The sequence below is a fragment of the Sinohyriopsis cumingii genome, chromosome 7, assembly GCF_028554795.1.
Source record: "Sinohyriopsis cumingii isolate HCF-2022 chromosome 7, ASM2855479v2, whole genome shotgun sequence".
In the NCBI taxonomy this organism is placed as follows: domain Eukaryota; kingdom Metazoa; phylum Mollusca; class Bivalvia; order Unionida; family Unionidae; genus Sinohyriopsis; species Sinohyriopsis cumingii.
The window spans coordinates 30,860,756-30,875,501 of NC_142967.1; the positions used below are offsets into that span (position 1 = coordinate 30,860,756).

Below are 14,746 nucleotides of genomic sequence, written 5' to 3' on the forward strand. Positions count from 1 at the left end.
CAACTAGAACAGCTACGAGAGACAAAAGCACAAAAACACGTTGAGGTGTTAAATCAACTTATATCAGACATGGAATATATCAATGAACGAATCGTTAAAGTAATATCCGATAGCAGCGATGATAATAAACAAAAATTCCTAACCGAGTATAATATCACAGAAGCCGATTTACCTGATTTCAAGTTTCCAGGATACAACGTGCCAGAACTAAGAAAGTCTCTTAATGATTTTATCAGTTCATCAACTCATATCCTCAGACACGATAACGGAGATGATGGTAGGCATATTGCTCCATACAATGTAAATATCGCATCGGTGATAGCAATTAATCTAGTGTGTGATGCTATCGAAGGGAGTTACCAGGTGGATACCAATCAATCAAATCAAGCTCAACAGGGATATATCCTTTATTCATTTTCACCAACAGCCCCTCCGGGATATTTAATCGTTGAGAATCCGATTAATCCGGTCTATATGCGATGCCATGATCGGTTTTTAACGAGAATTAATTTTAAACTCACCGATCAGTCAAATAACCTAATTGATCTACAGGAGGAGGAGTTAGTGATCACTTTGTTTGTAAGATCATAAAGACCCTCATTGTAAGCAGCAGAGGGGGCGATGACATCGACGCGGTCGTCGATGTGCTTACCGGACGCTGACGACGCTGGGGATCGGCGCGCAGAAGGTGTTAATTAAACCAAATGACAATTGGACGATCCCCCAACGACGTCGTCGTTTTTTTTTTTACCGGGCGCTGACGACACTAGATCGTTGAGTTGCAGAAAGTATTAATTAAGCCAAATGACGTTTGGACAAAATGTCCGATTCGCCCCCTCTGCTGCTTAATGCAGTTTCTTTTGCATTATGAATAATTTATAAAGTTGTGTATGTGTTGATAGAGCTGATAAATCAGTTACATTGCAGGTCACAAAGATGGAGGGAATGGGTCAGAGTAAAGCTGTGGTGACAGTAAACAGAAAGAAGGGTGTTATTCTGGTGTCTGGAGCTCCCAGGGAGGTGTCAGAAATCACTGACAACATCATGAAATATCTGCATGACATTGAGCAAGACAAGATGAAGGAGGAGCAAGAGAAACTGAAAGCACAGCGATTCATAAGTAGGTTAACTTCCAGTCAAGGGTTTATATTGCAAAATATTTGGAATTATTTTATGAAGTATAGTTTACATCTATGTGTAGTGTTGTTTTCTTGTGCCAGTATTTCTTTGTTGATAAAAACTGCTCCGGAGGCCTAGTGGTTAGAGCATCCGCCTTGGATGCGGGAGGTCATGGGTTCGATCCCGGCCGAGTCATACCAAAGACTTACAAAAATGGTACTAACAGCTGCCTCGCTTGGCGCTCAGCATTAAGAGGTTAGTGTTAGAACCGGTGTCAGGATAATGTGACTGGGTGGGACATCATGCTACATGTCTGAAGCATGATGCCCCAGTGCTAGACATCACTATAAACTGCCACATTGCAGACATGGTAGCGATATGACTGAAAAATTGTTAAAGCTATGTTAAAAATTAAAATCACATCACACACATCTTTGTTGATATGCTAGACAATTCCGAGTAATTCAGTTTTCCTTCCTAATATCCACTGTGCTATATTTCATGTAAAAGTTACTGTTCTGTGGGAAACTGGAACATTTCTATCTTCTTGAATCAAAAAAGAAATAATTTAATTTCAGAACTATATTGACATCAAGACAGGTAATCTACACTTTGCATAAGAATGAAGGCGGGTTTGTTTCATTATCAATTTTAAATAATTAGCTCCATATCCTTCTTTCATTCTTCTTTGTAGCATGAGTTCATTGGCACAAGCAATTACACATTAAAGAATTAACTTGAACCAGAAGGTGCCAAATAAGAAACATATACTTATATTCCGCACATCTATCATTCACCATCACCACTATGTCAGCCATTATAACAATGTAATGATTGCTGTGTCTCATGAGCAGCGTATGTTTGACATGAGAACATCTCTGACTGACATTTATTGTTATTTTAACAAAGAGTTTGTCTAGATATAATTTAACAGTTCTTTTTCTATATTTTTCCCTTGATTTGTCTTGGGTCTTCAAATGAATACTCCTTGAAACATGTAGCTTTGTGCAATATTCAGGTAAATCTGATAAATATGACATCCAAGATGGCTGACAGGGCATTAGAGTTATACGTTGCCAGGAAAAACAGATGGTTGCATGCAGTGATCTTTAAGGAGGAGACGCTCATAGTAAACATTAGAAATCTCCAGTTTGAAGGAAGTGACAAAAAAACTTAATCATGTTGTATTTGACTTTTGAATTTTATTGATGGACTGCATTGTCTAGAGCTACAGTAATCATTAGAAATTAATATTGTTCATAAGAGCAGTATTGGAAATCTGTTTTCTATAATGTTTAATATTACAGTTCACAAATATTGCCATGGATAAACCTAAATACATATAGGAGTTATTGTTGCTCAAATATAAGTATAGCGAATTTGGTACCTTGTGAACTAAATACTTATATATTATTGTAATATTTATATAAGTAGCAGATTTTCATATCTAAATATAGATGTTCAGCACATATGATTATACTGATAAGCAATTCACACTTAATTTCTCTACATGCACCACTTACATGACATGAAACGCTATTAACAAATTAAAACCTTCAAGCAGGGATATTAGCAGATTTTAATAATAAATAAAAGTGATAAAAGACTGAGCTAATAAAGCAAACAAAACAAAGAGATTGGATGCCTAGGATCTGTTTGAACAAAGATAACATTTTGTCAAAGGCTACCTAGGGTTTAAAAAGATGGAATAGTATTATGTTTGTTGATTTAATTTATATTTGATTTAATTTTTTTTTTTTTTTTTTTTTTTTTTATTAACCCCGTAATAGGTTGACCAATGGGTCGGGGAACTATCCCAGGGTCACCTTACAATCAAACATTTCTGGTTATCAGATAATCTAGGGATAATAAATATAATCTACAGAGAAAGTAAAAAAGAAAAACACACACACGCATATACACATGCATATGGCACACAATCTAGGTGACATGGCTTTTGTGATATTACAGTATTTTGTTCCTGTTTACCAGCAGAAATTTTACACATACATATTCTTGTACAGGAATGTATGAAGTAATTATCACCTTGAGTTTATCATATGCATGGCTTTCACACTCACACTCACACAGAATACAAACATCCATAATAAAATCATCCATGGTGTTACAGTAAAGGCTGTAGCTTTGGCTGCATTTAACATTGATACAGTATACTATGGACAACAAGTGAAACAACTCCATTTGCGATAACTCTTATGCACCACTGACAGACCTTTCCGGAGCTAGAGACAGTTTTGTAAACCAAACGGCACAGATTAAAAAGAATATAAATTACCACTTAATGAATGAAAAAAGGGGTAAAAGGGAAGAAAAAGAAAGAGTGAAAGAGCGCATACAAGGAAGTGGTGGGTGATTGAATGTATGAGCAAAAAAAGTGAGACTGAGAGATTTATCATGGAAGAGTAATGTTGAGAAAAGTGAGTAAACAACTTAGTAAATGTGTATATGAGAGTATAAGAGTGAAAGATGAGTTATAAACTAGTGAGAGAATTTATTAGGGAGAGATATAACAGTGGACCAGCGAATCATCAGCATATAAATTATGGATAAAATTGGTGAGGGAAAGAAGTGTCTTATAAACAAAATATTAAAACAAATTAGAGTAGAAAAAGGAGTATAAAAACGAAAGTTCACATACCTATTCGGTCAATTTCATAAGTTCACAGAATTGCATATTACACTTATAATCTAATTTTCTCATCAATTTCATCATAGATGTCAAATTTTATCCTTTTTCCTGATTTGGTTTTACCATACACAGATCCATTAAAGTACCATGCACTGTCAATTTCTTGATGCCTAGATAATTTATTGATAAGTTCAGTATTCAGCCTGGTTACATCCTCTACCAGTCTAATTCCTTTGTACTGCAGAAAATCCTTCCGCTTCTTGATAATTGGAAGTTTACAATCCAGACTCCAGAATTTGACAATCACTGGCCTTGGTTTTCCCTGTCGACCTGGAATCATATGCACAGCCACTATGTCCCTGTTATCTAAATTAATTTTTGTGACTTCCTTCACCAACTTTGGAATTCTTTCTCTCAGATTTTCATTTTCCTCCTCCTCCAGCCCTAAAACTTTTATGTTCAGCTTCCTTGAATATTGTTCGCACTGGTTTGAAGCTGTACTTGCTTGCTCTGATCTCCTCTCATAATCTTTCATATCGATCCTCATTTTATCATTTTCCTTCTTTGCTTCTTGTAATTTTTCTAACAATTGGTGGTTTTCAAATTCCAGTGAATCCACCCTGTCCATCAACTCTCCTGTCCTCTCCTTTATTACCTTCTCACTTTCTGCTGCTATCTCCTTTCTCAGATCTTCCTTCACATTCTCTAACAGTTTCCTCACAATAGTTGTAACAATTTCTGCTAGGTCATCCTTTTTCACCAAGTCAGCAATAGCAGATGTAAAATCTGCTTTTGAAATGCACCCTCTGAGACTTTGCTTTATTTCATCCAAGTCCAGCTGAATTGTACTCAAGGTTGATTCACTCATACTTGTGTCAGATGTCTCCATTAGGGTGCCACTCTGTAATCTGGTTTTTATTTGTTGCTTGCCTTGATCTTTCTTTCCACTCATACTTGTAGATAATCTTGTTTGGACTAATTTTTTCTCACTACTCAGTTGTGACAGTGACATTTATTACTCACCATGTGCCAAACAATTCTTACTATTGAAGGCAAACTACACTGAAGTAAGTAAATAAGTCAAACAGATCAGGTAGGGAATGTCTCAAAACTGCACCACTAAACTTCCATCTCTATTCCATCATATTTGAATTTTGAATGGAAAAACATATTTTTTTTCAAAACTGATTAAGATCTACCAATAATGTTGTATGTCCTGCATTCCTTGAATATTCACACATAATCCCAACAAGTATGAACCATTTCACTGTAAAAATAACCACTTATAACTGCCAAAATCTACAGAGCTTTACTCTACTTTACTAGCTTCCACCTATAGCCGCCATTACTGAACTATCTTGATTTAATTTAATTGTTTGTTTGTAAGTTTTAAATTTTTTTATTCCATTTCTTGCTATTTTAATGTAACTTTACTGAAACATTGCATCTAATGCTGACCTAGTTCCACACCTTGATTCAGAACCAGTGATAGTTTGTAGTAAACAACCTTTCTCAGAATAAGATTCATAAAGTGGATTTGAGGTCATACTTGGAATATGTGACAAATAACATGTATCAATTAGGTTTTTCCAGAGAATTGACCACATCTTGGTATCTGTTTTGCACTGTAGCTAGATTTTTTACTAATGTTTTGAGAAATAATAATTATTCTTGCCTTAACAGTTGCAAAATTAAAGTGTTTTATGTCGTGACCAGTTTTGGGCCAAATGTTTTGTTTTCTTCAATTTATTTTGATTTCAAGATTTACTAGTGCTCTAAATCAATTCTTGAACAAAGACATTTATCAAAATGTACACAAAATTAAACAACTGGAATATTATTTTCTGTGATTCAACAAAGAACTGTTGACATATCAGTATGACGCTGACCACAGCATATGTCACCGCCTTCCATTTTGGATTTCATCAGGATGTGAAGTTAGTTTCATTAGGACTTCTATTTTTTAATTCTTGGATAACTGAACTTGAAAAAATCAATACATTTTTAATGTTATTTATATTCAAAGAAATGCTGCAGGTCATTAACTTAATAGATACAAAAATAATATGTTGAAACATGAATGAAGTGCTGAAGTTGCAAAAAAATTAAATGTTAGATTTCTTGCCATTCTGCATAGAATCAGTTGAATTAAAAATTGTAAAAAATAAAATAATAAAACATATTTCATTTGGTGTAACGTTTTCAGTAGTTGCATGAAAAAGTTATGGATTATTGGTTAGTTGACTGACTGTGCTAGCCATATGGCTGAACAGATTAAAAAAAACAATGCTTGGAAACATTTTCGAAAAGACTGTTTCATTACACTGAAAATAATGAAATAGTCTGTGATTTTTAATTTTAAAAAACCCAAAAGATTCATTTGAAAAACAGATAGGTATAAATAAAAATTTGGATGTAAGCTGCTGCAATTTATAATAAATAATATGCAGTTCAGATATTACAATCAAAAAATGCCAGGTTTCTTGTTATAATCTGCCTGATAACTACATTCTGTATAAAATGTTTTTGGTGTCTTATTAGTTAGTGTCCTAAGAAATGACTGCAATAATGGAGGCATATAATGATGTAAATAGTTTACTTCAATGTTTTAGTAATACACTTGTTGACTTCAGTGATTTAGATCCTTATATGATATACTGGGTTCATTGGATGCATGATGATGTGAGAACTAATACAGTAGAACAGGGAATGAGGATAGAAAAGATAAGAAATTTAAATCAGGATTTACATTGCATGCTGGAGGTGAAGGGGAACAGACAAGAAAGGTGTAGATATTTATGTGTTTTCAAAGAAATTCAGCATCTCATTAGAAACTGATCAGTTGAAGATCATGGGCCTTTATGTTGTCTATATGCATTGGCTTAAAATAATCACTGATATTAGTTTGTTTTGTGCACTGTGAAAGAAAACACTAATTTCACTACTAATTGACATTTTTCATATGACTGTGAATCAGAAGAATGACTCTTTCATAGGCAGTTTGCATACATTGGCTTTGAAATAGCTGTTAACATTTTAAAAACAATATCTGGATCAGCAAGTTACTTAACGCAGTGAGATAATGAGAAAATCAACTTCTTTGATAGGTTTGTGATAAATAGGGAATGAAACAGAAGACATATATGGCTTTTGTTTGTGATCATTATATACAGGTGACTGTTGGGACAGGTTTATCTGAACTTAATAATGTTATATTGAATTCACAGTGAATATCATTCAAGGGAATCCTTAAAATTATGTAGAAAGGTTACTGAAAGAAATGAAACATTCTTCAATCCAACAATTACAGGTATTAAAACTAACTGTCTGATGAATGCAGAAAGTTAAATGAAAACAGCAAAATGCCCATTGATAATGTTTATTCTGACATATTTAAAATTAACCAATCATCATGCAGTTCATGGCAGTGAAAATAAATTGGCCAAATGTTCGACAGAGAATCTGCCTTTAAATAACTGAAGAAGTAGCTATTAAAGCAAACAAAATGTGTGTTTATTTCATAGCAAATGGACACATTCACCAGAACAACAAATTGAAATACATCTCGTATTAACGTATATTGCAGATATAAAATGAATCATGCATTAGAAAATCGTAGACTAAAATAAATATTTTGATGTACATATGTTTTGATGATTTTATAAAGAAAATTAAAAGTGTGACATAGATCTTTTGAAGTCATAAACAGAAAACTAGAAGAAAAATGTATCGTTAGGGAATATAAATTTATGTTCTTATTTTAAGTTGTTATTTAGGTAATGTAGGCCACTGCCCCAAGTTTCATAATACATGTAACATTAACATTATGCACATGAGATAGAAAAAAGTATAAAAGCCAATAGTGATCTGTATTGTTATTATTCATCAGAGATTACATTATTATTTATTAAAACTTACATTTCATGATATTTGGTCATTCATTGTGAATAGTGCATTTTGTCTACTCTTGTGTAATATATTTTACAGGTAAATGGTCTTTGTTTTATGGTAATTGTGTTCCAGTACCGTATTTTCACGTATATAAGACGCATCTTATATTAAATTTTACTTACCCCGCACCCTAAGTGCATCTTATATCCGTGGGCGTCTTATCTAATTATTTTTTTACACAAATCTATTCATCTTTATCTTTATCGTTATCAGTTTCAGCTTTAAATCCATCGAAACTTTCATCGAATTTACTCTCATCGCCGAATACCTCCCTAGCCGCTGATAATCGATCCTCATTGGCGTCAGTGGTATCGGATGCAGCCAATTCGTCATCCGAAGAACTGATATCGGCGGCCAGTTCTGGAATTATCCGACACTTTCTGAAGCCATTGACGATTGTTGTTGTTTTCACATTCTCCAATGCCCGGAGAACCCAATTACACACCTCTACGTACGTTGCACGACGTTGTCAACCAGCTGGTGTGAAGGTGTGCAGCTCTGTTGCCATGCTCCTTGGCAAACGTGATGACGTCTAATTTAAAATCGGCCGTATATGATTTTTGCTTTGTCATCGTGAAAATTTTATAAATTTTATAAATGCTCAAGAGGTTGATCACTCATTTATTTATAACAAGAGACTGATCCCATGTATACCCTATATACCGGAATATACCGGTATATACTAACCCATGCCGCTGAAGCCTAGGCCTAGCGCCTACAGGAAGATAAGATCAAACGATAACCGTTGCAGCCCTGCCTCAAACAATTCTTTGAACTCCAGCCAAAACGGTCAATAAAGCCTTGTTTACATCAGGTGAGTGATCGAAACATTAGAGATATTTGCGTTTATGACAAAGGAAAGTACCGTTATCCACTTTGATGCACGTGGTTTGAAAACGGATTTTTACCGGTACATATTTGAACAAAACAACACACACAATTATTCAAAGGATTTGATTAAACTTTATTGGAACAATAATGTAATAGTAGTTAACAAAATAATATTAGATAAGATCAATACCGTAAGTAACTTATAAGTTATTTTAAAAAATCAACGCTATGTCATCTGGAGTCAATATAGGGTTTGCTCAGTTCAGCAAATCGCGAAGCCGAGTGCGTCTTATATTCGTGGGCGTCTTATTTAAAATATTTTTTACACAAATCGCCAAACCCCGCGTCTTATATATGGGTGCTTCTTATAATTGGATGTGTCTAATATACGCGAAAATACGGTAAATATTGTTTAAATATTTCAAGGCTTAGCCAGTTGTTGATAACATATTTCTTAATTCCTTTGCATCTTATTTTTTGTTTATATTTTTGACGAGTATTTTTTATCTTAATAAATTATTGTATTGCTATTCTATTAAGTTAAGCTCTGAATAATCCAGGAACTCTCTTGTTGACCATTGAAATGCTGTAGATACTACATTTTAGAACATTAGTTTTATTATGCTGCTGAATAATGCTTTCTTTATCTCTCTTTAGATGTTACCTTTTACATTTTCCACAAAGAAACTTTTCACATTTTTCATGACTTGTAATATAACTTTTTGCTATTTGTTTCGATTTGCTTACCAAATATGGTAAAATGCATACATTTTAAAAATCTTGTTCAAAGTTATTGGTTGATTTCATCTCATTTTACTAACTTCTAGAGGGACCCCGAGTGGTCTAAAGCGCTGTCTGTTACGGATCACTGCCATCTCACCTCTGTCTACGTGGGTTTGAGTCTTGGATTCGACCAATGTGGGTATGTGAGCCAGTAGCTTCTCATGGGTCGGTGGTTCTTCCCGGGGTTTTCCCGGGTTCTTCCTCCACCATTAATACTGGCTGCCATACATAGCCTATCGTGTGCTGAAAAATGGCGTTAAACCCCACAACAGCAAAAACAACAACAACTAATTTCTACATATGACTTTACCCAGTGTTGTTGATCAAATACAATGGCCTACTGGATCTTGTTAAGTTTCATGACAAGCTGAAGATAATATGTCAAGTTCATGAAATGCACAACATCCTTCAGTATGTAAAGTAAAGTAACTTATCTTTTTTTATGCTTTGGTACCTTTATCATCAGTGATGACTTGTTGGCATGATTACTAATTTTCTGGTGCTAATGGATAATCTTTAGAAGAATCATACTGGCATTCGTGAAATATGTATATTTCCAAGATTATAGATGTGTAGCTATTTTCAGTACATAATAATAATTTTTAAAAAGGTTAATTTCATTTTGTTGTTGCCCATCTGAAGTATTTAAGTGGCAATAACACATTACCCAGTCATATAAGTTATGGTGAACTTTTAAAGATTTATTTTAAGAGTTTCAGAAAGTATTATAATTGAAATTTGTCTTCACATTGTACATCAACTTATTTATCAAGCTAACTTTGTATGTTTTCAGTTTCCACATTTTTTAGTTCTAAAATATTTATATTTTCAGCCAATACACTTTAATAGATATTTTTAAGTTTTCCCCTTCCATTTTACCAAATTAAATTTCTTTCCACCGAATCTTTTTCTTAGTATTTTTAGGATATTTGAACTTCTTACTGCTTATGTAATCCACATTATCTTCCAAAAATAATAAAATTATATAGCGCTGATAATAACTTGCTTGATTTTATTTACTTTTTCAGTGCATCTTTTTATTCCAATAGTTTTTCAATGTTATACTGTTTTTGTTTTTTCTGTCATTTTTGCCATTTTGGTTTGTCTGCTTGGTCTGTCATAAATCCATACAAAATTACAATAAAGTTTTTGATTAATGTTTGCAAATCTTAGCAAACATTGATGAAGATCAGCCCATATTATAGTTCTTGTTCTACAAAATAGTTCCATATTTCTTTTTTTATGAAGTCTGTTTAATCTTCAAAAAATATGCTTTCTTTTTTGCCAAATGTTGACAAATATCATATGTGCTGTTCATTCCAAGGTTTCTTGACATCTTTATTAGAAAATTATTTTCCTTATCAAATTAAACTTTTTCTGGTATTCATCATTATTTTTTAGAAGAATTTTTAACATTGTCATCTAATTTTAGTTTTGAACTTTTCTGCCCATGCAAAATTAGAAAATTACAAATCACTATTAAAGTAATTGCGCTTCTGTTTGTCATATATTTTCAAATTTAAAATACCTAATTGCCATTAACTTTAAATATTATTAAAGTTAACATTTTGTATTTTCATGGCTGTATAAACAATTTTGGCATCTTAAAAGTTCTTTGTTTTGCCATCCATTTTTTGATTCCTTAAATTTAATCTTTTTCTTAACTTTTTTCTTTCCATATCAACTCAGTCCGTGTGTACACACCTGGTGATTCTGGGTCATAATATAAAAATTTAAGTTCCTTTCATCTCTCATTTAAGTCTTGTTCAGTATCTATTTAAAGGTACTAAGATATAGAGATAAATATGCATTACAGGAATCCTTCAGATACATTGCTTATATTTCAGATATTGTGATTTTTTTAAAATTTAAAATTAATGAAGTGTACATTTTGAGTGAATTTCATTGTCTTTAATGGACAAAAATTCAGCATCAAGTTGTGGAGATATATAAGAGCTTATTTACATTACATTGACTTCATTCTTTGAATTCGACAATAAAGTGCTACTTTATGTCAAACATTTATGTAATGTCTATATCCATTTTTGGTTTATTTGTGATATCTTGTTTTTATTAAAGACATCCTGTAATTCTTACCTGTAGTATTATTGCTTTTTGATAAACAAATTTGTTTCTCTTGGCCAAAAAAAATGTTCTGATAAATTAGTCATTAAACAATATTAACTTCAAGACTTACTGTTTCTAAATGTTTTAATATTAAGTTACAAGTAATAAATTGGCAGACTACTTCAAAAAAAAACTAATTTAGATTCTTCTACCCATATACAAGAAGATTTCTGGACCTCATATATTTTTTTAAAACAAGTAAACCCTTGCCTTGATATTTTGGAGTAGGGCTAATTATATTATATCTATAACAAATATACACAATAAACTACATTCTAATCTCTTGAATAGGGATTTAGTTGAGCAGAAACACTAAGATAAACAGTGTCAGAAAATCAATTATAAAATTGCAGAAGGTTTGACTGTTTTAGAATCTTGCAGAATTTGATATAAGGTATTATATATATTTTCATTTACTACTGTTTTATAACAAAGAGAAACATGTTCCTGTGATTTAAATATATAACACAAGAACTAACAGCAATATTAATTTCTTTTATTGTGCTTGGTGAACTTTTATGAATAAATTAAAACAATATCTTTATTCAGTACTTTTCAACATCATACTACATTAAATCAACTTATTAGGAATAAATGTAACTCTTTAAATGCAAATATTTTACTACATACTGACTTGAAATCAATAATGGAATGCTAAGGACATGCCTTGCTGAAGGCCTTGCTTTGTATGAATAGAGTGGAAACATACTGACATAAAAAGTCTGATAGAAAATCAGTTAACATCCTGGAAGTTTTGTTCATCTTCCAAGGTCATGCAAGCTCCATCAGAAAATCAATGAAATATGCATTGAGTAAAATGTATGCTGAATGTCTCAAAAGAATTAGAAGACATACATTTCTGTATCAAATATTATTGAAGAAAAATAAAATCATTATCTTACATATCTCAGGACACACTGAATCTGAAACAACACATTAAGCCACTATATATCTTCCCTATACCACATATTTACATCATTCTAATAATACCTAAGTTTTTTGACTGGAAACACAGAAAATCAGCAGTAGAGTGCCAAGACTATGCCTAATGATGTCATTTTTCATATTAATATAGAGTAAGAATTATAGCATTACTTCCGTAGATCTGAAAGTTGTATTTAAAACTGAGAAAATGACAGATCTTGGTTCTGCCCAAACATATTTTGCATAAATTCAGACTTAGCTGAGTAGAAAAAGTTGTGCACCAAACCAAGCAGATCGAAAATACACTTTGCAATTGATAAAAATGCTCCAGTAAAGTTCAAAGAAGACCAGTCAATTAATCAGAATCATATGGCCATCACAACTGAAGTGTGACATCAGATCTAATGTGAATAGGATAAGATCTGCTATAGAAAATGTGGCAATGTCACAAGGCTCCAGCAATGAGTGGCAATTGATGCAGTTACAATAGGAACTATCCCCTCTTAGGGATAGGGTTATTTATGACAAAAATTAAATATAATTCTGTTATGCATGCCTAAACAATTGGTCATAGAATATATATTGAAAATATTGCTGCTTACTTGAATGAATGATTACTGTTTTTTGCCCTTGATTTGCTCATTCTTAGAAAGTCCAGAACATTACAAGTCCCTTTAGTACATCTGCAAGAAAAAAACAATTTAAAAGTATGGATAAATTGCAAACAGACTAATAACCAGAAGACTTAGAAAATCTTTCAAAAGAAATTAAAATAAGTACAGATTGTATGATTTAAAAATATCAGGATGTTTTTAAATTTTTAGTTATAATTAACAGTAAAAAGAAAGAAAATAAATAGAAGTACGGTTTGGTTATGGATAGTCTGTACAGTTAGGCTTATGAAGAGACCCATTGTTGAAGGGGAACAAGGCATAGATCTCAGGTATCAAGTGTTTAGGTAGATATATCATGAAAATACAGTTTAGATCAGTAGTAATTTGTTCAGTAAATTTCTGGTTAAAGTCAGTAAAGTTGCAGATTTGAGAATGAATATGTAAATATGTATAAAGTATTGAAAAGTTGAAGGAGTGCTGCTGGTAAAATAAAATGATAAGTATAGACGACAGAAAGTTAAACACGTTAACAGGTTGATCATACTTGCTTCAAGTAATGATTCTAATAACTACAATGATGTTCTACCTTTGGCACACCTCACCTACAGTGACAGAATGTACCATTATGTAGGCCTTAAGGGTTTCTGTGTCATCAGAAATAAATAGGCATCATGGACAGAAATATATCTGTAAACAATGCTTGAATTGTGTCTACAGACCAGAAAAGTTATCTAAGCACTATAAATAATAACTTGATAGATAAAATGCTTGCAAAATTACTAAAGTATAAATTAAAATGTAAACATTACAATCAGATCTATCCTGAATGTTGGAAAAGTTGGAGAATGTAAATATCTAATTACATTCCAATTGGATTTTTCTGCTTATCTAAAATCTATTCATAAATATTGTTGTTCATCTTTCAAGTTTGAAGACAAACATGACATCATTAACTAGTTTGGTTTCTGTCATTTTGTGAGTGATTGATAATGCCAATTTGTGTTCTGAACTGTCCATGACACACTTGACAGGATATAAAGCTTGGATTTGGTTGACGAAGAAAGGACATGCTGCAGTTCTGAGATTTATGCTGTTTGTACTTTACAGCATCTGCAATTTTCCTCCATTCAAAGTCTGTAGCTCCAATGAGGATCAGACTGTACCAAGTGGAGTGATCCCTTGTGATATCTTTCCAAGACTCGGAGTCAATATTGAAGTGTTTCAAGGATGACTACAGGAAAACTTTGAAGCATTTGTTCTGACCACCCTGAGATTGCTTTCTCTACTTAAGTTACAGTAGATAATATTATATTGGAAGCCACTCTCTGGGCATCCTGATTGGCCTATCTCAGCTGTGATTATACCAGCAGTGTGTGGATGCTTATAAAGCCTGCCCATATCACAACCTCAGTGGCTGAGACAGTGTCCTGCCATTCTGGACTCATACGTTTCCTCAGAAAGTCCACATGAAAGTGGTTCAGCTTCTTGGCATGGTATATGTACACAGTCCAGACTGATGCCTCTCTGCCATACATTTGAGCATAGCCTACCAAAGGCCATTCTTACTGCAATTCTGACATTGGTTTTATCATCGATGTAGACTGCATTTGACAGTATGCTGTTGAGATAGGTATACTTTTACACTGCCACCAGTGTTTGGCAAATTACTGTGTTGGTTGGCTCTATGTAAATCATTCCTGATGCAGGCTTGTACATCACCTTTGAAGAGTAAATAGTCCATACTGTG

The 14,746-nt window shown here is 32.9% G+C and overlaps 1 protein-coding gene across 1 annotated transcript in view; it reads left to right on the forward strand.

The window, feature by feature from the left end:
* LOC149794966 (uncharacterized) overlaps nt 1-14,746 on the forward strand; it is a 199,251-nt gene that overhangs the window by 134,204 nt on the left and 50,301 nt on the right. Inside the window, exon 13 of the mRNA XM_089963739.1 lies at nt 928-1,120. Within this exon, the coding sequence (XP_089819865.1) occupies nt 928-1,120 (193 nt within the window). The remainder of the gene's footprint in view (nt 1-927; nt 1,121-14,746) is intronic.